Source organism: Marmota monax, unplaced genomic scaffold, assembly GCF_021218885.2.
Source record: "Marmota monax isolate L192 unplaced genomic scaffold, Marmota_monax_Labrador192_F-V1.1 WCK01_AAM20220418_F8-fsc00121, whole genome shotgun sequence".
Classification (NCBI taxonomy): domain Eukaryota; kingdom Metazoa; phylum Chordata; class Mammalia; order Rodentia; family Sciuridae; genus Marmota; species Marmota monax.
In genome coordinates, this window is record NW_026693351.1 from 510950 (window position 1) to 534124 (window position 23175).

The 23175-nt window shown below is 36.8% G+C and overlaps 1 protein-coding gene across 21 annotated transcripts in view; it reads left to right on the forward strand.

Annotated features, from left to right (window-relative positions):
• The window catches only part of Clasp1 (cytoplasmic linker associated protein 1), a 271318-nt gene that overhangs the window by 108963 nt on the left and 139180 nt on the right, over window positions 1-23175 (forward strand). For all 21 annotated transcript variants that reach the window (XM_058583242.1, XM_058583244.1, XM_058583243.1 and 18 more), the window contains exon 8: window positions 9207-9274. In XM_058583242.1, the coding sequence (XP_058439225.1) occupies window positions 9207-9274 (68 nt within the window). The remainder of the gene's footprint in view (window positions 1-9206; window positions 9275-23175) is intronic.

The window sequence follows — 23175 nt, forward strand, 5'->3', positions numbered from 1 at the left end:
TCTCTGACTCAATTTTAATAGCTTTCATAGTAAATTTTGAAATACCAGATTTGTTTTGGCTCTTCTGGATCACTTGAATTTCTGTAAGAGTTTTTGGACTAACTTATCAATTTGCAAAAGAATAAAGTTGGAATTTTAATAGAAATTATTTTGAATCTGTAAATGAGTTTAGAAATTATTGGTTTATTTCCTTTTTTAAGAAAAATATTTTTTCAGTTGTTGATGGATCTTAATTTTTATTTTTATGTGGTGCCTAAGGATTGAACCCAGTGCCTCACACATGCTGGGCAAGCGCTCTACCATTGAGCCACAGCCCCAGCCTGAATATTGTTTCTTAATGTTTGGTCTTCCCATCCACAGATGTGGAATGCGTTTTCACTTTTTAAGGTTTTCATTAATTTCAACAGATGCTCTATAGTTGTCAGTGTGCACTTCTTTGTAAAATTCATTCCTAGAATTTTATTTTTTTGATGCTAATGTGAGTAGACCCTTTTTCTTAATTTGAATTTCATGTGGTTCATTACTAATATAGAGCAAAACAATTGATTCTTATATTGATCTTAAATTCTGCAACTTTTATGAACTTCCATATTCTAGTGATTTTTGTTGTGAATTGTTTAGACTTTTTTATATACAAGATGACATCATCTGCCAAAAGAAATAATTTTACTTGTTCCTTTCCAATATGGCAGCCTTTTACTTCTTTCTTTCATAAAAGCCCTGGCTAGAACCTCCACAATAATGTTGAATAAGTGGTGAGAATGAACATCTTTGTTCTGTCCTTGGTCTTAGAAAGCTTTTAGTTATTCACAATTAATTGTAATATTAGCCATGGGTAGTTTTTGTTTGTTTTGTGTACATATATACCTTTATGAGATTGAAGAAGTTGTTTCTTATTCCTAGTTTGTTGTTGAGAGAGAAAGAGAGACAGAGAGCATTTTGGGTATAGCCAGAGTTTTTCTGTATTTGTTGAGAATTGTGGCTTTTGTTTTTTATCATACTGACATATGATGTTACATTTCTTGTTTTTCACATGTTGAACCAACCTTGCATTTTTGTTGATTTTATATATATAATATTTTTATATAGAGAATATTTATAAGGAATATTTTTCTTCTTTTGGGGGGTGTGTGGAGGGGATTGAATCTAGGGATGCTGAACCACTGGGCCAAATCCCAGCCCCTTTTGTTTTTGTTTTGAGTCAGGGTTTTGTTAAGCTGCTTAGTTCTTTTTCTTTTCATGTGATGTATTTTTCTGCTTTTCTTGTTACTCTAATACTACCTTATAGAATGAATCCTCTGTGTGTGTGTATGTATTTTGTATTTTTTTTTTTTTTTTTTAGTTTTCGGTGGATACAACATCTTTATTTTATTTTTATGTGGTGCTGAGGATCGAACTCAGCGCCCCATGCATGCCAGGCGAGTACGCTACCGCTTGAGCCACATCCCCAGCCCCTATGTATTTTGTATTTTAAATTTTAATTAATAGATTTTTAGTGTAGTTTTAGGTTTACAGAAGATTTAGAAAATAGAGAAAGTTCTTTTATGCATCTCCTCCCACATCCACAGTTTCTTCTATCATCTTCTTAAAAATAGTTTGTAAATAAAATTCAAAAAAAGTCTAGGGATGTCGCTCAGTGGTTGAGTGCCCCTGAGCTCAATCCCTGGTTACTCACCCCCCACCAAACACACACACAAAAGTTTGTGAAGGATTGGTGTGTGTCTGCCTAGGAAATTCTTCCTTTTATCTTGGTTACCTAATTTTGAACATGTAATTCTTCCTAGTATTCCCTTGTAATCATTATTTTCATAGGTCAATAGTGATAAATTCATTAATTTGAGTTTTCTTTCTTTTTTTGGGTAGGGTAGGTAAAGGTTTATCAATTTGGTTATTCACCCCCCCCCCCCAAAAAAAAAAAAAAGAATGAACTTTTGGCTAAGTTTGACTAACTTAAGTTTTTTTTCCTACTGTTTACTAGTTTACATTTTATTCTAATCTGTATTGTTTTTTTCTTTTGGCTTCATTTGATTTGTTTTTAGTTTTACAATTTAAATTTTTAAATGTTTTTATTTTTATAAAAAAATTTTTCTAAGATGAAAAGTGTTATCAATTTGAGATCTCTCTTCTCTTTTAATGTAGGCGTCCTCATTTATAAATTTCTCTCTTGAGGGGCTGAGGTTGTGGCTTAGTGGTAGAGTGCTTGCCTAGCATATGCGGGGCCCTGGGTTCAATCATCAGCACCACATAAAAAGAAATAAACAAAATAAAGGTATTTGTCCATTTACAACTAAAAAAATAAAAAAATAAAAAAAAATTTGTCTTGAGTACTTAAGCCAAATTTCATTGGTTTGTGTATGTTCTGTTTTCATTTTCATTGATTTCTTCAGGATTTTCTAATTTCATTTTTGTTTTTATCTTTTACCCATCTGTCGCTTGGTGTAGTGTTTTATTTAATTTCTACATATTTTTGAGACTTCTAATTCTTTATTGTTATTGATGTGTTTCTCCTTTTCTAGCTATTATCATGCACATTATGTTTTTCTACATTTTGAGAACATGAGAACAGTTTCATAATTATTGCTTTCTGCAGTTTCCTGTTAAGTCATGTAGGATGGCAAGAGTTACAAACAGAAATTTTGTATATTTCTTTGAATTTACCTATGTCTTCTTTATTTATATAATTTACTGGTGTTTTTTTTTTAAATATTTTTTTTAATTTCCACACATGAATTTGAGCTATTGTATGGTTTCCTTTCATTTCAACCTGAAAGGCAGTCTTTTTTTGTTCATTTGGGAACATCAAATTCTTCTTGGGTTTTGAAGCAGAGTTTTATTAGCTACATAATTCTTGGTTGACAATATTTTTCAGGTCTTGAAAATATGCACAGTGTGTGGTCCTCCTTTTTTCTTGTGAGAAATTAGATATTCATTTTATTGAATTGCTTGTGCAAGTGGCTTCTCTGTTACTGCCTTGAACATTTTCTTTTGATCTTTTTTGTCAAGTGTCTTTTTTATTGTGTGTCTAGGTTTGGATTTCTAAGTTTACCTTGTTTGGAGTTTGTCATAATTCTTGAATATTTAGATTCATGTTTTATATCAACCCTGTGAAGACTTTGGCCACTACTTCTTCGTATGTACGTTTTGTTCCTTTTTCTTTGTCTTCTCTTGGGACTTCCATTATGTGTATATTGGCACATTGCTATTATAAGATGATCTCTTAAGCTGTGTTCATTTTTCCCCCCTGTTATTTTCTGCTGTTTTTCAGATAACGTAACGTTGGTTGATGTGCCCTCAGTTTTGCTGATGCTTGTCCCAGTTCGGATCTGCTGGGATGCATTTGGAGCTGAGTGGTAGAGCACTTGGCTTAGCATGCTCAGTATCCTGGGTTTAAAACAAAAACAACAAAAAAAGATGCGATTGAAACACTGTAGTGGACAAATACATCTTTTTTTTTTTTTTTCAGTACTGGGAACTGAAGCCAGAGGTGCTTTACTACTGAGCTATATCCCCGAGCCCTTTTTATTTTTTATTTTGAGACAGGGTCTAAGTTGCCCAGAAGGGCCTTGAACTTTGTGATCCTTCTGCCTCAGTCTCCAGGGTAGAATATTTCATTTCAATTATCTACTTTTCATCTCTCGAATTTCTATGTTTTGTAAAAATTTCTTTCTCTGCTTTGATAGTCTCCTTTGGGTGAGACATTGTTCTTATACTTTTAGTTCTTTAGAAACTATTATCTTTAAGTCTTTTAACATACTTATAATTTCATTTCAAGTCTTCATTGAGATAGTACAATACAGATAATTTCTATTGATTAATATTTTCCTGCCTGTGTATGGGCCATATTTTCTTGTTTCTTTAAATGTTCCACAATTTTCTGTTGAAACTGAACATTTTAAATGGTAGGTTTTAGAACTCTGGAGATCTGATTCTTTCCGCTTTCCTGGGTTTGTTGTTTGTTGTTGCTCATTGTTTAAAGACTTTCCTGAACTAATTCTTAAGGCATTTTCTTTGTTCTTTGTGGGCACTGAAGTCTGTGGTTAGCTCAGTGGTTGTCTAATGATTAGACAGGAATTTCCTTAATGCCTTGAGCCAGTGAGTTCCCCAGTCTTTGCTGACTGGCTTTCAGTGTGTGTCGGGGTTTGTGCTCAGTGCTCTGGCAGGTAGTTTATACTTTGCCTTGCCTTTTTTCCTTCATATTCAGCGACGACATCAGCCCAAGTGAGACATTAGTGCCCTCTCAGGTATTTCCTGGGCAGGCACATGTCCTCTCACACAGGCACGGCCTCTAGATTCTGGGGAATATGTCATTGCTTTCAAAGTTCCTATGGGCATCTCATTCCCCAGCTTTAAAAGTTTTTTGGACAACTTCTTTGTCCTGATTGTATTGCCTCAGTGCATTGTCATGTTGGGTGATGGTTGCTGACATTTTGATCATGTCCTCAGGAAAAAGAAACTCACCCCAAGGCAGCTCTGAGTCTGGCCAAGTGATGACAAGCCTGTGAATGGGGTTTCTATCATGTATACATTTTGTGTAGGGAGTCACAATTAATATAATAATTGGTCACATGGCAGTCTGAGAGCAGGTGTTTTGGAGAGATCCAGACTTGTTAGCATTTCCTGTGGATGCCAGGTGCCTGGTTTTCAAACCATCACAATTGTGAGCAGTGGGTTTTCTCACTGCCAAGCTGGAGACAGAGCCAGGGTACATACACCCAAACAACAAAAAGCCCACTCTATTACCGAGATCAGGCCCTTTAATTTGAAGATATGCTCCTTGCATTGTTGCAAGCCTTTGTTCAACCTCTAGAGTTTTGACAACGTTAATTTTTAAAAGCTAGGCTTTTTTTTTTTTTTTAAAGAGAGAGGGGAGAGAGAGAGAGAGAGAATTTTAATATTTATTTTTTAGTTATTGGCGGACACAACATCTTTGTTTGTTTGTGGTGCTGAGGATCGAACCCGGGCCACACGCATGCCAGGCGAGCGCGCTACCGCTTGAGCCACATCCCCAGCCAAACAACGTTAATTTTAAAAGGTTTTTCCAGTGTTCTCTTTACTTCTTTTAAGCAATAGATTTTCAGAGGTCCTTTTTTTGCCATTTTGCAGGGTTCATTTCCTGTTTGCCTTATGACTGCAATATTTTCTCTCTCTCTTTGGAAAAATCAGTGATATGGTCTTAAAACTTGTGTTTTTCACCAACATCTATCTCTCTGTCGTCCAAGTTGGAATTTTTCAGTATGTGGTTGTTTTGCTCTTTTTCATTTTAAAATCTTTTCTCGGGTATCCTGTAGTCCTTGATACTCATAATTGAGTACCAAGTACTGAAAAGCTTACTAGAAGCTGAGTGTTTGGATGTAGCTTGTTAACTTTGAGATTTTAGTGTTTGCTTCTGGTTTAAATTCTAGTTTTGTTTTTTTTTCTTTCTTTCTTTTTTGCAGTGCTGGTGCTCAAACCCAGGCCTTGAGCATCTTAAGCAAGTGCTCTACCACTCAGCTATATCCCAATTCAAGAGAATTTTTAAAAATTCATATTTTTCACTATATATTTTTCTAGGAAGAAGTTAAATCTAAGTCTTATAGTAAAAAAAAGACAAAATTGTTTGGATGAAGAATTTACTTATAAAAATTCAAATTCAGAAAAACTAGGGGAAAGTGAATAGTAGTTATTTGTCAAACTAGTAAAAGAGATTCATTGACTCATTTTGAGGGGTGCAAGGGATTGAACCCAGGGCCTCACACATGCTAAGCATGCACTGGCCTCAAGAAATAGATTTTAAATTACATTCCAAAGATTTAAAGTAAAAAAAATATACCTACAAAACACTTAAATAGTGACAAGGCAATAACACCATTGGCCAAAGCCAAAAAGTAGCAGACGGTATGTAAACACACTTTCTGAACTGGAACAGCTGGCTTAATCCTCATCAATAATAGCTACTGGCAATTAACTGCTTCCCAATTCAAATAAGTGATCAATCAAGAGGATAGGAAATTGTTTGCAATGTAGACTATTTATTTTACTCACATCAAATTAATCTACATTTCATCATTCTTATAATGCAATGTCCCCCAATTTTCTTTTTCTATATTCCTGAGGGACACCTACACAAGAATGTAGGTCTAGTTTACAGGTCTAATTGCTCAGTTTACACAGGTGTAATCTTGGTTCTCTGTAGAGCTACTGGGAACCAAATATATATATCCCACTTTACATAGTGTTCAAGTGCTACTCTTGTGACACATATTTCAGTGAACACTGTTCATCTACCTCTTCACACTGGAAGAAGCAGTTCCTAAATTTCTCTCCAGTTTCTTTTAGAGGAAAGGTAAGTTCAGGAATACCCTATCTTCCCAGCCAATAGCCTCATTACACTAGTGCCACCATGCTCACCATGTTGTTATGCATGCATTTTTAAAACTATATTCTTTTTAGCTACATAAACACCACGACACACCATGACATTAATCACAAAAGCACGGAACACAATGCACTCCAATTCATTTCCCAGCACTTCCCACCCCACCCACAGCCCACCCCACTCCTCCCCACCCTCCACTCCAGAGATACCTCTTCAATCCATTTAGAGCTTACTTTTTTAAAAATTAGAGTCCTGTGGATACACCCATTGCCAGGACCCACCGTGCCACATTCAAGCATGCACTTCCACTGTCCTTCCCTTTTCCTGTCCTTCCTCCCTTCTCAATCCCCTCATCTGCTCTACTGATCTTTCCTCTATTTTGATGAAATTCCCTCTCCCTTTCTCTCTCTCTCTCTGTTTTTATTTTTACCCCTCCCTTATTTTGGAGAAAATAATAAAAAAAATTCAACCTTTGGAAAAAAAAAGAAATACACCTAATGGCTTCAAAGGGTAATGATTATATCCTCATTATCTTTATTTTACATTTTTTTTTGATGCCGAGGATTGAACCTAGGCACATTTTACAACTGAGTTTTTAAAAATTTGAGATAGGGTCTCACTGAGTTGCTTGGGGTCCTGTTAAGCTGCTGACTTGTCTTAAGCTTGCAATCCTCCTGCCTCAGCCGCCCAAGTATCTGAGACCATAGGCGTGCTCTGCTGTGCCTGGATTTGAACTTGTGTGATTCACCCCCTTAGACTTGTGCCTGGTTGCACTTCAGTTCCTGTGCTCAGAGTGGCAGACAAGTGTCAGTATTCTCAAGAAATGTTGTTGTTGTTCCTCTGTCATATTGCCAGGTTACTGCTCTCTTGAGGTGGTGACATTGGTAGGAGACATTTTGGAGGACACTATTGAGTAAAGGGGGGAACTAAAAAAAGAGTGCAGAACTGGAGGGAAGGGCCCTCTTGCCCCAGGAAATTCCGAGTTAAGGTGCAGGTGCCAACCACAGTGCCCTTCTCAGTGATCTCACGCCTGATTTCTGCCACACCTGATTGTGGTTCATGTGGCCACAGTGATTAGATCACACCACTGATAGAGAACCCACACACATGCTATTTATTATTGGGAGTACTCTCCTAGGTATGGAGGAAATACTTGCCCTTTTCTAGTGATTTCAGGGACACCAGGACTAGAGGTATACCTCAGCCTAACTTGAAATCCTGTAGGTGAGCTCATGTCAGAGGGTGTGGCTGTGACAAAATAAAGTCACACCTTAGTTGAGGCATGCCCTAGCAACCTGTATAGTAATAGTATTTATGGGTTTGCCAAGCCATTGGAGATCTTTGTGACTTTAAAAGGGAAGGCAATGGAAACATCTTATGAAATTGATTCTCAGGCATCTTTCTGGATCTTTAGTAAGCACTGGATTTGAATGTGATACTTTACTCATATCTGGTCCTGGATGGAAACTAGAGTTTTATTTCAGTGTACACTTTGTTAGTGATTGCCTGGAGCAATTTTAGGAAGGATTATAAAGCTATATCTGAGCTTTGATGGAAAGATGACTTGAAAAGATTACGATACCTTCTATGGGAAGAAGGAAAAGCAGTGTATCAGGCTGGTTCATCCCCTTCATTTTAAAAGTTGATCTATAGTTTTGGCTTCCCTGATACTTTGAATTAAAGCTCCAGAGGTTAAGAACCTTATACATTTAGCATTGAGTTAGCTTGGTGCTAGGCACATCATGGATGCTCAGGTGTTGTTGAAGGAATGAACTAAGACCAGAATGTGTGAAATGTCTAAAGTGTTCCAGAGTGAAACAGGGACAGGATTAGGTACCAGCTCTCTAACACCATGATGGGACTCTCCTAAGTGATCATCTTTGGGTACATGGTATAGACACTGAAAGAATACTGCTCCCTTCTCACTCCCCAGGGTGCTTCCATTCTAATTTAAAACAAACATTTACACAGGATGGTGTGTAAGAAAGTACTAAATTAATAATCTGGTCTCAGAAATGAATGTCATAGGTTTGACTGCAAAGTACTTGCTTTGGAATCTCAACCTTTATACTCATTCCAATGTATCTGTGTTTTGCTCAGGAGACACTTTTTTACTTAACATTAACTATGAGTTAATGCTGTGTGCACCCTTTTCTTCTCATTTTTGATGTTACTAGGATGGAATATTTTGACTGATTAAGGAGTTTTGTTTCAATTTAAATGCCAAGGTGAAATGATCCATTAATAGAAAACAAATGTCATGCAGACTTTCTAAGTTGAAAATTGTGCAGTCACGACGTTGGTTTCTAGAGAAATTATTTATAGCATTTTGAATTAAGTATAAGCCACAGAGAAGCCTTTGTAGTGTGATATTAAAGGATTTTTAAAGCTTTATCCAAAGTAACTGGAAGTCTGGGCTTAGAAATAGGAAGAATATGCACTTTTTATCACGAATACATTTTATGTACGGAGTCATGATTAATATAATAATTGGGAATGGGGGCTATGGATTCCACTGTTGGGGCTGGAATCTTCACCCCATTAATTATGTCCCTTTAGTAAGGTGTGTGTGTAGGTGATTTCCTCCTCTATAGAATGGGGTGATGGTAATCTTTCATGAGACTCTTGTAGGATTAAATGTGATTTCTAGGTAGAGCGCTTATACCAGTGCTGGGACCATAGTAGGTGCTCAATTATTATTGTATATTGTTAATATCAAAATAAAGCTATGTTATTAAGTGCATTTGTATCATGGATAATATTATTGGGATGGAACTCAACTTCACCTTAGTGTTTGTTAATTATAGATAGCAATGGTTAATAGTTTGTATACATTTTTGTTTTCATACAGGCTGAATGTCATTTTTACAAAATTTGATGAAGTCCAAAAATCTGGAAACATGATACAATCCGCAAACGGTGAGTGGAAAAAGCAGAATCTGCTTCTGCCTTTTCAGTTTTATGTCAGCTTATGCTATTTCTGAACTAGATAATTTTTAGTAAGGGCTTCTAGGTCTTAAAACTTAACCTTCATTCATCCACTTTTCCCGGCCAGGAACTATGGAGTCATCACTGACTTTGTTTCATAACCCATAATGAATCCATTAGCTAATCCTGTCGGCTTGGCTTTTAAAACATTCTCAATTCTCACCATTGCTGCTGGTGTCTTCCTGGTTCAGGCCATCGTGGTATGTCACCTGGGCACTGTGGCAGCCTCTCAGCCGTATCCTTGCTTCTCTTCTTTGTCCACACTTGAAGTCTGTTTTGCACATAGCAACCAGGGTTATAAATCTGGTGCTGCTAATTTCCTGCCCCACATCCACACCCAGACTACAATTCAGTGGCTCCCCATGGTCTACCTGCCCCTTTGTGATCTGGCACAGACCCCCATTCTGATGTCATTCCTACTGTTCTTTCTGAAAGTTCTCTGCTCCTGCCACATTCACTGACCTACTGGCTAATTTTGAACATTTTGAGCATCCCTTGTTTCAGGGCCTCTGTGCTTTCTGTTTTTTGTTTTTGGTACCAGGAATTGAACCCAAAGATGCTTAACCAGCTCTTTTTTATTTTTTATTTTGAGACAAAGTCTCACCAAGTTGCTTAGGGCCTCACTAAGTTGCTGAGGTTAGTTTTTTACTCATGATCCTCCTGCCTCAGCCTCCAGAGCCGCTGGATTACAGGTGAACGCCACTGTGTCCCGCTTCTCTATGCTTATTTTTCCTTCTTTCTGAAACATTCACTCTGTGGTATCATGTGACCCTCTTCCTCACTTCATCCTGATCACCGCTGTAGCATCCCTTCATTAGAGAGCCACCCAGAACAGTGTGTCTAGTCCTCCAAGGGATCTCTGCCCTTAACCCTGATTGATTCCTTCTAGCACTTATCCCAGTGAATATTTGTTTACTCATGAAGGCAGGAACTTAATTTTATTTCCTTTTTTTAATTCCCACTGAGCATGAGCTTAGTACCTCAAATATCCCAGTCATGTGGTAGGTATGAAATAAATGTTATTGAATAAATGAAATGAGCTACAGCCTATTGTTGACAGCTCCCTTATTCGTTTTAGTATTCTGTGAGCTTGTTTTTGAGATCAAGTCAAATTCCAGAAAAGGAGGAAAAGACAGGAGTGAATTACTGCATGAATGAAAAGTCATCAGAAGGTCAATTGCCCCTAAGAACTTTTAACTGATAATATCATTGCATCATACCTGTTTTAGAATTGTTAAGGGTCGTATATCATAAAATAGCCTTAAGATTTTAAATATCTTGAGTGTGTCAAAAATGATGCATGCTTGGTATGTAAGGAACAGACAACAGGTAACAAGAGTTCAGGTCTTTTTTTTTTAATATTTAGTTGTTGATGGACCTTTATTTAATTTATTTATTTATATGTGGTGCTGGGAATCAAACCCAGTGCCTCACACATGCCAGGCATGTGCTGTACCACCGAGCTGTAACCCCAGCCGGAGTTTGGGTCTTTTGACACACTCTGCTGTGTACCCACCATTATTCCATTATTATTCCTAAGGAATTTTACTTTGGATAGCATGCTTCTTATAAAATGCTTAAAGTGATTTAAGATTACTTTTATTAATCCCACTTATTTATTTTTCATGATTATAAAAATATACATCATATTAAAAGAAAAAATGAATAATATTTATCATAATTTAGCTATTACCATCAAAAATCATTTTTATTTCGTGAAATTTTCTTATTGTTCATTTTCCTATAACTGCATAATTTGTAGATAATTTTATTTATGGCATCATTTTCTCTGTTAGCTTGCAAATTTGTATATGATTTTCGTGTCATATCCTGGGTAAAGCTTAAAACTGAACTCCGGTGTCTGAGTTGTGGGCTGGTGATGAATGGAACTGATGGGTATCCAGAGATAGGGACCCAGGCAGTTAGCTGCCTGACACATGCTTTTTAGTTTTGTGTGAACTTGTTTAGTTTGTGTGGTTTCTCAGTTTAAAAACCATTGCTACTAAGATAAAATGCTGGGCAAGGAATTAGAAGTAGTAGCAGAAAAGCAAGTTTGTACTTTATAGCCTCTACTATCACTATGAAATTGAATCTCATTATAGTGCCAGCATTTGGGAAAAGAATCAAATCTGTGTTGGGGCCTTGCCTAGAAGATTATATATGTCCACTGTGGATTTCACTGAATGTGAAAAATATGAATTTAAGCATCAGGAATACCAAAGTTGTGTAACACTGGGTGCATCATAGCAACACTGTAATCTAAATGCCTAGGTGTAAATATTTCCCCCACATTTCCTTATTTTGTGTGTGAGTATATGTGTGTCCGCTATTTTTGTCTGCAGGTATATATGGGCTTAGGGTAGGATTGAAGGTGAAAATAGTTCTTTTAGGCATCTGTGTTTAAAAAATAGCAAATGGTAAGGAAGACAATCTAAAAATTCTTGGGGTTCTATACTTTTAGCTAATGTAGTATTAATATTTAAATGGTTAGAGCCAAATATGGTTATTTCAAGGAAAGAAGTAATGTAAATGCGTATGTATAAAGGTAGTTTTTATCTATTATTTTTCTGAGTTTTTGTATAATTTCCAGTCCAAATGATGTTATACTCCCAAATGGTGATACTACTCTATAGAACTTTGAGAGCTCAGTAAGATGTTCATTAACTGTCAAATAACAAACTACCTAATTTTCTTCTTTGCAAAGATCACTGAACATTTGGGTGGTATGAAGAAATTGTAGCAGCAATGGAAAAATCTGTCCCTCTGTCCTGCTTCTACTCCTCCTCCTCCTTTTTAAAAAATTTTGCTCAACAATTCTCATTCTTTAAAAAAATGAAATTGTTTTTTAAATTTTCTAGACTTCAGACCATTGACTGTTCTACTTTCTCAAAGCCCATTCACTCTGCTTTCTTCAGTTAGTAAAGAGCTGAAAGTATAGACCTGCATGAAATTTTAAGCTAAACAAGCTTAGATTGCAGTTTTTCAGAACTTAGTGATTTTGTAACTTCTTGGAATGTTCTATATAATTTTCATATCATCTGCATATGAGAACAGTTTTCTCTCATATCTGTAAGCCTTCTTACCTTATTGCATTACTATAGCTTCCTGCACTGTATAGAGTAAGACTGGACAGCCTTGCTGGTTTCCCATCTTGGGTCTTTCACCATTGATGGGATGTTAGCTGTGGGGTTTTTGGTGTTCCTTATCAGCATGAGGTAGTTTTCATCTATTATTTTTCAGAGTTTTTGTCACAGATAGGTATTGGACTTTTTTTTTTTTTTACATCATCAGAATATTTTAGAAATTGTGAATACACATATAATTCACCTCCTAAAATTTCACTTTTTTAAAGTACGGGATTTAGAGCTGGTTTTTTTTTTTTTTTTTTTTTTTTTAATGCCAAAAAAAAAATGTTCATGCATCACCATCATTTAATTCTAGAATATTTCATCACTCCCAGGAAAACCTGTGTCCATTAGTATGAACTTACTATTCCCTTCTGCCTCTCATCTCTGGCAGCCTAATTTCTGTCTTTATGGTTTTGCCATTTGGGACATTTTATACAAATGGAGTCATACAATATGTGACTTTTCTGTCTGGCTTCTTTAACTTTAGCATGCTATTTTCAACGTTCATCTATATGGTAGCATGTATCAGTACTTCTTCCTTTTTGATGGTTGAACAGTATTCCACTGTATGGATAAATTGCATTTTCTTTATCTGTTGATGGACTTTTGAGTTGTTTCCACTTTTGGTTTATTGTTACAAATGCTGCTGAAAACGTTCATGTAAAAGATTTTGTTTTGGATATACATTTTCATTTCTGTATACCAGAGTGGAATTGCTGGGTTACATGTTTAACTTTTTGAGTGACTTGCACTATTTTCCAAAGTAGCTGCACTATTTTACATTCTTAACCAGCAGCGTAAGAGAGTTCCAGTTTCTACACACAATTGTCCACAGTTGTTATTGTCTTTCTTTTCTACTTTAATTTTTCTATTTCTGCTTTAGTCATCATCATCATGGTGGTGTCTCATGATTCTGATTTGTATGTCTCTAATAAGTAATGATATCTTTTTCATGTTCTTATTGACCATTTATATACTTTCTTTGGAGAAATATCTATTCAGATAGATCCCTTGCCAGCCCATCATTTCTGATGGATAGCTCCATTTCTAATGGAGCTGTCTATTATTGAGTTTTAAGAGTTCTTTATACATACTGGTGGTATCCAGCATAAGGTTTTATCTAGTATAATCTTATTAAGATATAATTTGTAAATACTTTTTCCTATTCCATGGGATTTTTTTCTCCTTCACTATATTGGTGCTGTCATTTGAAATACAAAGCTTTTAATTTTGATGAGTTCCAACTTTTTCGTTTGTTTTTCTTTTGTTGTGTGTACGTTAGGTGTTATGCCCAAGAAATGCTTGTTCATAGCTTTCCTTTTTTCTTTCTTTCTTCTTCTTTTGGTCTGTGTCATCTTGATCTCCTTCAAAGCTTGATCCCAGTCCTTTTCCATTCTTCGGCAATACCTTCTTTCTACTTATACTTTCTGTGGCTATAGTTTTATTTACTAACCGTATCACATTCTTTTCATAAATGTTTATCTCCCTTCCAGTTCTTGCCTCAGGGTTGCATGTAACTGGATATGAAGCAGCTGTCTGCCTGACATTTCTTCTTGTATTTGAGACATGTATCTAAAGCCATATTTATATTCCACTTCTAACTGAAAGAAAATGGAAAACAATAAATAACACTGCATCCTGAATCTTTTCTGTAATTCCTTTATACATGGTTTTTCTATTATCCATCTAGGCATGTCAATTAAAGCTTAGGTATCATCTCTGATCTTCTGTACCTCTCTTGTGTATATTATTATTGATCCCTATGGATTGTCACTTAAGTGTTTCTTGAACCCACCCACTTCTCCCCATCTCCTGGATGCTGGTCAGGTCTAATCTTTCTTGAGCTATTGAGCCAGCCTGGGAGCATGCCTCCTGCCCCGGTCTTCACCCCTCCGTCTATTGCTCCACCATAAAGCCTTGCTACAGTGATGCCTACTCACCTCTGGGGAAAAATGGATGCAAAAGAGATGGAAACTGGAAGCTTTTCTCTTGTTCCCTTTTTTTTTTTTCCTTCTCCAGAGACAGCATTAAATAGCATGTAAATGTTAGATGAACTGTGCTTTATATGTTAGTTTGTAAGAGTTTTATTTTTCCAGTGTTTGACCAAATTGGACCTCTGCTTTCTCTGAGGTGGGCACTCCCTGTAGCCAACGATTGGATGTGTATCAGGCACTGCTGGCTGAGATCTTCAAAGCCGGGAGGGAAGTCTTCTGATCATCTTCCTTTTTAATTTATTTGGGATGTTTCAAATACATACTAAAGTGGATAAAATAGAATAATGAGCCCCAATGTAGCCCTAACTCAGCTTCAACATTTATCAGTACCACACCAGTCTTGTTTTATCTCTACCCATCAGAAATGATGGGCTGGTCTGATGACGAAGTTGTCACTGATCACCTCATCTGAGTCAGGCTCAAGAAATGGGCATGTCCCCTTCTCTATTTTTGTAGTAGAAATAAGAAAATAAAAACTGAGTATCAGTTCTAGAACAGGAGTATTTTTCTCTGAAATTTTGCAAACAAACTCTGAAAGACCCACACCTTTGTCATTCTCGTTTCCTAAGAACAGAGGGAAACTTTTAATTTATAAATCCCATTTGTTTCCAAAGAGAAAGGAAAAACCATTAGTACTGGTATATTAATTACATGGTGATAGGGCTGGGGGAGGGCTTCAGTACCACAAAGGGCACTGACTGGGTCTTCCTTGTGAAACAGCCCTGCTCCATATTCTGCCCACTGGGACGCTTTCCCTCCCTCCCAAACGGTGTTGGATTCTTCAGGCAAACATCTCCAGGCATTCTCCACTTGGATGCTTGGCTTTTGTCACGCTTGCAGGCTTTTGTTTGGTGATTAGTTGGCTCACATCTGTCTGTCTGTCTCCTGCATTGGACTTCGAGCCTCCCAGGTATAGACACTGTGTGTGTGGGTTTGCTCATTCTTGGAGCAAAAACCTCATAGTCTGTTTTGTGTTCTCAGTCCCAGTGAACAGTCATTATGATTGATACATTTGCCAGTCAGATTTTCCTTTTTCGTCTCGTAGTAATTTTGATGGTACATGTGAACACTTTGCATCTGAGGTGACCAGATTAATTTTTCTTCAACTTTCCCCATGAATTCTTATTTACTGGTGGGATTCCAGAGTATTGCATATGAGTTGCATGTTGCTTGTGTTCACTGCTGAAGAGCTCAGTAAACTGAAGGAGAGAATGAATGGTAGTACAGGGCTCCCTTCCAGGGTCCTTAACAGCTTAGGTTCCAATCACGTGAAAGCCTGTAGGCCTATTGCATTAAGTGGGCACTGCCTGTTTACAGAGGTGCTACCTAGGCTGACCCAAAAAGTGTCTTTACAGTGATCTGTGTCTTTCAGACTTCCATTTGTGAAAACTTAGCAGCCTGTACTCAGCACAAGGACTTGATAGTTAACCATTGGGCAGGTGGCAATTGTGTTTAACAAACTTTATGGTCATTCATTTTGAAGTGTGGGTGCCCACGTTCCCCCCAGAAGAGTAGACACAGTGTCAGAGAAACTAGAAGGTGATCAAAACGTGAGAACATACTTTTGTAGGAAAGGCTGCTGTACCTCTCTTTAGTGTGGTGTGTGACTTTGGACAAATGACTTAATTCTTGTGAGCCACCATTTGCTTAGCTGTCACATGGAGTGAATACCCTGAAGAGATAATGTGCAGAGATCATGTGTAAAATTCTTACTATATCTGGGACATGGGTGGTGCTTAGAATGATTGATTTCTCCTCTAGTTTCTCCATTTTAGGAGAATATTCATTTTTTAAATTGACACCATTTGAGAATAAATTCATACTTTTTTTTAAGAATTTCAGGTTTAGGGGGGTATGCATTTAAAATGTAATGTACATTTTCATTAGATTGACAGTAATGCTTTTGTGAAAAACTACTGTATTGAGAGAGAATTCACATACTATACAGTCATCCAATTCAGTGTATAGTTCAATCATGTTTATTATTCACTGATAACATACAACTACTGATCTATAGGTGGTCACTGAATTGTTCCTACCTTTTGTGTATTACAAAAGTGCTTCTTTTAATGTGGATGTGTAACCAATGTGATTCTGCAATCTGTATTTGGGGTAAAATTGGGAGTTCATAACCAACTTGAATCTAATGTATGAAATATGATATGTCAAGAGCTTTGTAATGTTTTGAACAACCAATAAAAAAAAAAAAAAGTGCTTCTTTGAATACTTGAATGGAACTACCAAACTGTTTTCCACAGTGGTTTTGCACCATTTTATATTCCCACCAGCAATTTCCAGATTCTTCACATTCTGGCAACACTTATTATTTTCCATTTTTTAAAAATTGTAATTATCCTGTTTGGTAAAGTGGTATCTAATTGTGGTTTTGATTTATATTTCCCTAATGAGTGATGATGTATTCAAGTGTTTGTTGGCCATGTCCAAGTCTTCCATGGAAGTTCTCTATTCAAGTCCTTCACCCATTTTTTTAACTCGGTTATTTGTCTCTTGTTGTTGAGCTATGTGAATTCTTTCTGGATATAAGACTCAGTAGGTAAATGATTTACAAATGGGCTATCTTCTCACTTTCTTAATAGTGTCTTTTTGTGTACAAAAGTTTTAAATTTTGATGAAATCCAATTTGTCTATTTTTTTTTCCTTTCGTTATTTGTAAACAGTAATGCTCTTTTGCATCAGAAACAAAAGCTCTGGATTTGCACTAAGTTGGAAAAAACTGTTAATATAATGGCAGTACTCTTAAAGAATAAATGGGTTTCGTCTTGGACTATAGTTCTTGACATGTTCAAAATGACGTCTTATGAAGTTCAGTTGATTATTTTTGTATACAGCCTGTGGGCTTATTATTATTATTTTTAAGTATAATAGAATTGTGACTAAAAACAGCAATGAAATAGCAGCCGAGTAGCAATGTAAAATGTGCTGTCTGTAATAGAATACTTCATCTTTGTATGATTCTTCCTTGTTGCTAGGTTACCCGAAGGCCCTTCAGCTTTGAATGGCAAGAATAAGGGAGTTAAAAATATGTTGCCATATAGATGTTTCTTTTTCTCCTTCCCATCTCCATATAATTAGCAAACCCCTTGAAGCAAAAATTATAGTTTTTCTTTCCATGAGTTTCAAAAAGCAAATTATTTTCTGTGTAAGTATTTTAATCATGCAGATGTGCTTATGCTCATAGGAGAATTGGATTTTGAGAATGAAAGAACCAGTAATTATGGAGTAGTCAGTGTCCTTTATCTGCAGCCACTTAATGATCTCTAATTGGATTTGATTGAAGTGAGGTCTATGCACATTAATTTGGTTAAAAAAAAAAACATGCTTTTGGGCTTCTTAAGCAAAGCTAACATGTTTATGAAAAATAGAAGTGTCATGTCAATTAAATCCATGAAAATTCCATAATCTGTAGCTAGACAAAATGTTTGCAGATTAAAACTATAAACAACTAGGTAACATAATCATAAAATTATTGACCTTGTACATGACTGTACCTAGGGTATCATTTTGCTGCCAAATGCATCCTGTTTTTATACTAAAAATTTTATACGTTGAAAACTGTTACAAGGTATTTCTACTTTATTGAAAATGAGAAATGCCTGTTTAAGTATGAAAACAAACAGACTAATGTTGCATTGTATTAGGTAAGGTCTGAATTGTTGCCAGGTGTAGCCGGGACAAAGCATTCCTTTAAAAGGGAATCTTTATTAAGAAGCCAAGCTATTATTATTCATTCCTGGCTGTTAATAGCTGTGATTATGAATAAGTGGATCAGGTGCTCATGGGTTCCCACCCTTCCCCCTTCTTTTATTTATTAGACTTCAGCTTGCAAGGCTTGGGGTGGTGGTTCAGTATCTTAGGAAGTGTCTCCATAGTCACAACTACGTGGGTAACGTGTTACAAGGCTGGTAAATGTATTGAGCTCTGCTAAGAGGTCCACTTAAAATAGCCCGGAAAAGACTGTTTCTGATACCAGTTTAAGTAACACAGTTAAATGAACAGCCTGTTTTCTATGTGGAAATGAGATTACTTTTTGTTATTTTTCTAATTTAAGATTTATGTTAGGGATATTCTGTTTTTTGGGTGAGGAAAATCAGGTAGTTGGTTAAAAATGATTTTTTTAGTAAGTTTTAAAGAGGGCTCTTATGTGAGTATAGTCAGCTGGAGAAGGTTTGCTCCCTTCCCCCTTTTTGAAAAGTCAGTGTTACATAGAGTCTAGGCTTTTATTTTGGAATAGGGTGGCAGTTGTTATTGGTGCTGGATCTCGCTGAAGAAGCATGTGGGTGGAGAGTTTGCTGATGCTTAAGTTGCTGTGAGTAGGTATAGCTTTCAGAGCAGTGTTTTTATTTGGTACCAAGATCACTGACAGTCATGACTGCTGGGAGAGGTAGGCTGTTCTCCTATATTCTGGAAAATGTTTGTGATTATTGCTGCTTGACTAGGCAGGAAATAAAAATCTTAAAATATTTTATATTTTGGGAATGGAAAATCATGTATGAAATGTAATAACTGCAATGAATGTTAATTGAATTTAGATGGAGAAAATTATGAAACAGTTGTGTGAACATCAATATTAGCAACCTTCAGACTAAGGAAAGAAGGAGGAGGAGGAGGCAGAGAAAGCAAAGGCTAGCTGGGTTTTCATCAGCCTGTTTACTTCATATGCATTTCATTTTTCTCTGGTCTTATGTTCACAGTATGTAGGTTTTGAAAATGAATCTGTTTTTGCAGTTACTAGGCATTTGTTAATAAGCCCTAATGCCTTTAAAAGGAATCTATTGAGTAGAAATTTATACTCTAAAGTGTCTTTTCTTGGAGCTTGTATTTGAGGTTTTGAAAAGTGTGTGACTTAGAGGAGGGGAGGGGAGGGGAGAGGTGGGGAGGTGGGAGGGTGGAGGATGGGAAAGGCAGCGGAGCACAACAGACACTAGTATGGCAATATGTAAATCAATGGATGTGTAACTGATGTGATTCTGCAATCTGTGTATGGGGTGAAGGTGGGAGTTCATAACCCACTTGAATCAAAGTGTGGAATATGGTATGTCAAGAAATTTGTAATGTTTTGAACAACCCACAATAAAAAATTAAAAAAAAAAAAAAAAAGAAAAGAAAAGTGTGTGACTTAAAAGTACCAAGAGTGTAGAAAAGCAAAGCACATATGAATCAGCGGTGGAAGGATGCTGTTTCTGTCTTAAGAATCATTGTTTAAATTTCTTTCTTCCTTCAAAGGGAGAATCTTGTAAATGCCAAAGTGGAAAAGAACAACTACACAAGAAGTGTTTTCCACAATCTACTGATTAGCCATCAATCTTTCCATGGAGGTTTTTACCCATCATTGAAGTGATTCTGAAAGGCTGTGTGAACCACGTTTGCATTTTGAGCAGAGGGGATTTGATAGGATGGGACAACTTGTGTGCTATCTTGTCCCCATGATGCTTTTTCTGGCAGGCTTTCATTTATTGTCTGTGAAGGATATTTCCAAACCCTTCCACTGAAGCAGGTATTCTGCAGAGTGAAATTGTGCACAATAAAAAGTGTTTGTTAGTCTCCCACTGTGGGGAAATGGGCACACATTTGGCACTTTTGCTCTGTGCTTGTATTGTAGGGGACTGCTAAGGGTGTATATTTCTGTCGACTTAGGTTTAGCTGAAACCAAAGTTAAAAGTTTGGCTGAATGTTGCAATATTGGAAAATGCCACATTTCTGCTCATCTTACAATGGGAATTTAATGTACACAGTGACAGTATGGCTTTTGGTTTCATACCTCGCTGTAGTATATTCTATTTTCAGGGTAGGCTGCTATCGGAAATCAATACCTGGAGTAAGAGCATTAAATAATTTATGCTCTAAAGTGTCTTTTCTTGGAGGCTTGTATTTGAGGTTTTGAAAAGTGTGTGACTTAAAAGTACCATTAGTCTGAAGTTGTATCTTGTTTTGTTTTAAACAACAGCACATTAATAGAGTGGCAACTATTTAATGTTAAAGATTGTGGAGAAAGCCTTGTGCATCTGAGTTAAAATAAAGACTTTTTGCATGGAATTTCGTTTCAAATTGCCTGCTTGGTCACTGTTACCTGAGACGCAAGCTTTAGCAGCATTGCTAACTTTTACCTTGAGTAGCTGCGCATGTGGTAGGAAACAAGAATTAAAGGCTGCTTCCTGTAGCAGTGGCATATTTAAATCATCTGTCAATCTATACTTAGTCAAGGAACCACTGACCATCCTCAGATTTTAATACAGCTATTCTCCCACCATGTGTGGAGTGTTTTAATATTTTCAGAACACTTTCCCACATTTCTTTTTTAAATGATCCTCTCAGCAAGCAAACCATGGGAGTGGGCCTGCAGCGTCAGGTTTTCTGTAGTTGTCAGTGGAGGGACAGAGAGAAGGATCCTGAGCATTTGGTCTTTAACCAGTCCTCCTCTCTGCTCTGCTCCTGTCAGGCTGAGTGCTGTCTGCCTGCTGTCGCGCTCAAACCTGGAGTTGATTGTTGGTTTCTTTGATTCTGCTGTTGTGCCATCAATAGTTACTGTAGGGAATAATTAGAAAATGAAAGCATTGAAAGAAATATTATTAAAACAGGCATTTGCACCCCATAACCAAAAGATTGTTTTGAGTAAGCAAAATGTGATGTTCCTTGTCAGTTGTTTGTCTGGTAGATTTAGGAGTCAGATTCTGGGAAAGAAAAGTATGATTCAAACATGATGAGTGCATTTCTAGAAGCAGTTTGGTATTCATGTAGGAGAAAGGGCCTTCTTGTGTACCTTGCTAAGAAGCTAAGATAACTTAAATTTTAAAAATGGAGTGAATAAGGGAGACTGATTGTGGTGACTAATAGGAAAAATATAATTTCAGAATACAGGGTAGTCTTGTAAGTGAGATAATATATCTTTAAGAGAAAGTCACCAGCTTTTCTTCTTCTTTGTTTAGCGCAGACTGGTGTGAATCAGCCAAAAAAAAATGTCATCAATCCTTTAGGGGCATTGGGCCTGGTACATGGATATCATTCCACTGTAGGTGATCTAATGAGAAGTGAAAGTTGGACCTAGGTGTAAGATGTAGCTTTTGTATAGACATGGAATGCTAGCTAAAGAAAGCAGTCATGCTGGGTCAGTGGTGCACAATCCCAGTGCCTCAGGAGACTGAGCAGGAAGATTGCAAGTTTGATGCCAGCCTCAGCAACTTAGTGAGGCCCTAAGCAACTTAGAGAGACCCTGTCTCAAAATAAAAAATAAAAAGAGCTGAGGATGTAGCTCAGTAGTAAAGCATCCCTGGGTTCAATTCCCAGTTCCAAAAACAGGGGGGGGGGGGGAGGGAGGGAGAGGGATAACAAGTTGCAAAATCAGAGAGCTAGAAGAAGCTGCCACCCACTTCTCATATCTTGGTGTCTTGTGAGATAATATATCTTTAAGAGAAATTCAAACCTCTTGGGGGAAGTGGCTGATTCTAGAGCCGAAGCAAGGACTTTAACAAGATAAATACTTTACAACCAGTGCCTCTCATGTGCTAGGCAAGCACTCTGCCACGGAGCTACAGCCTGGCCCAGTACTATTTGATTTTAACCCAAAATATAAAATAAATATTTGTAATTCCATACTGATATGCTAAGTTGGTGAGGTTGGACTTGAACTTTTTTTTGTTGTTTTTTTAGATATATATGATAGCAGTGTGTATTTTAACATATTATACACACATGGAGTGTAACTTATTCTAATTAGGATCCCATTCTTGCAGTTGCACATGACGTGGAATTTCACTGGTCGTATATTTATATAAGGACACAGGAAAGTTATGTGTGATTCATTCTACTGTCTCTCCTATTCCCATCCCCTTCCTTCCCTTTGTCTAATCCAGTGAATTTCTGTTCTTCCCTCCCCCATCTTTAATTATGTGTTAGCATTCACATATCAGAGAGAACATTCGGCCCTTGGTTTTTTGGTGGGACTGGCTTATTTCTTAGCATGATAATCTCCAGTTTCATCCATTTCCCAGCAAATGGTATAATTTCATTTTTTATGGCTAAGTAATATTTCCATTGTGTATATACCATATTGTCTTCATCCATTCATCTGTTGAAGGACACCTAGGTTGGTTCCATGCTTATCTATTGCTAGAATTGAACTGCTGTAAACATTATGTTGGCTTTGAACTTGTGATCTTCCTGCCTCAGCCTCCCAAATTGCTGGGATTACAGGCATGTGCTACTGTTCCCAGCTTGTTGTACTATCTTTACAACTTTTCTATAAATCTAATACTAATCCAAAATTTTTTTAATTAAAAAAATACTGAAGAAATAAGGGGGTTGGGAAAGAAGCTGTTTATTCTTGTTTTCTTTTGTTAATATCTGTATTTGTTCTGTGAAAAAGGTAACAATTTATCTGGAATTTGGGTTCTGTCTTTTTTTTTTTTTTTTTTTTAACACACCGAGTGTTTGAAACATCTAGTGTCATTTATTTAAAAGAAAAGCTTAGTCATGGAAACCAGTAGGGAGACTACTTCAGTAACAGGAATAAGGAAAAATTTTGGTAATAGAAAGGAGGGAGAACAGAATTAGGGTAACTTCAGTGAGACGAGGGGATGTGGAAGATGGTCAGGGAAGGAAGATGTGGGAGATGGTCAGGGAAGAGGGCAGGATAAGGACAGTGTGTTTTGGCTTGGGTGACTGGTGGTGAGTCCAACTGATGTGGGGAGCCTGG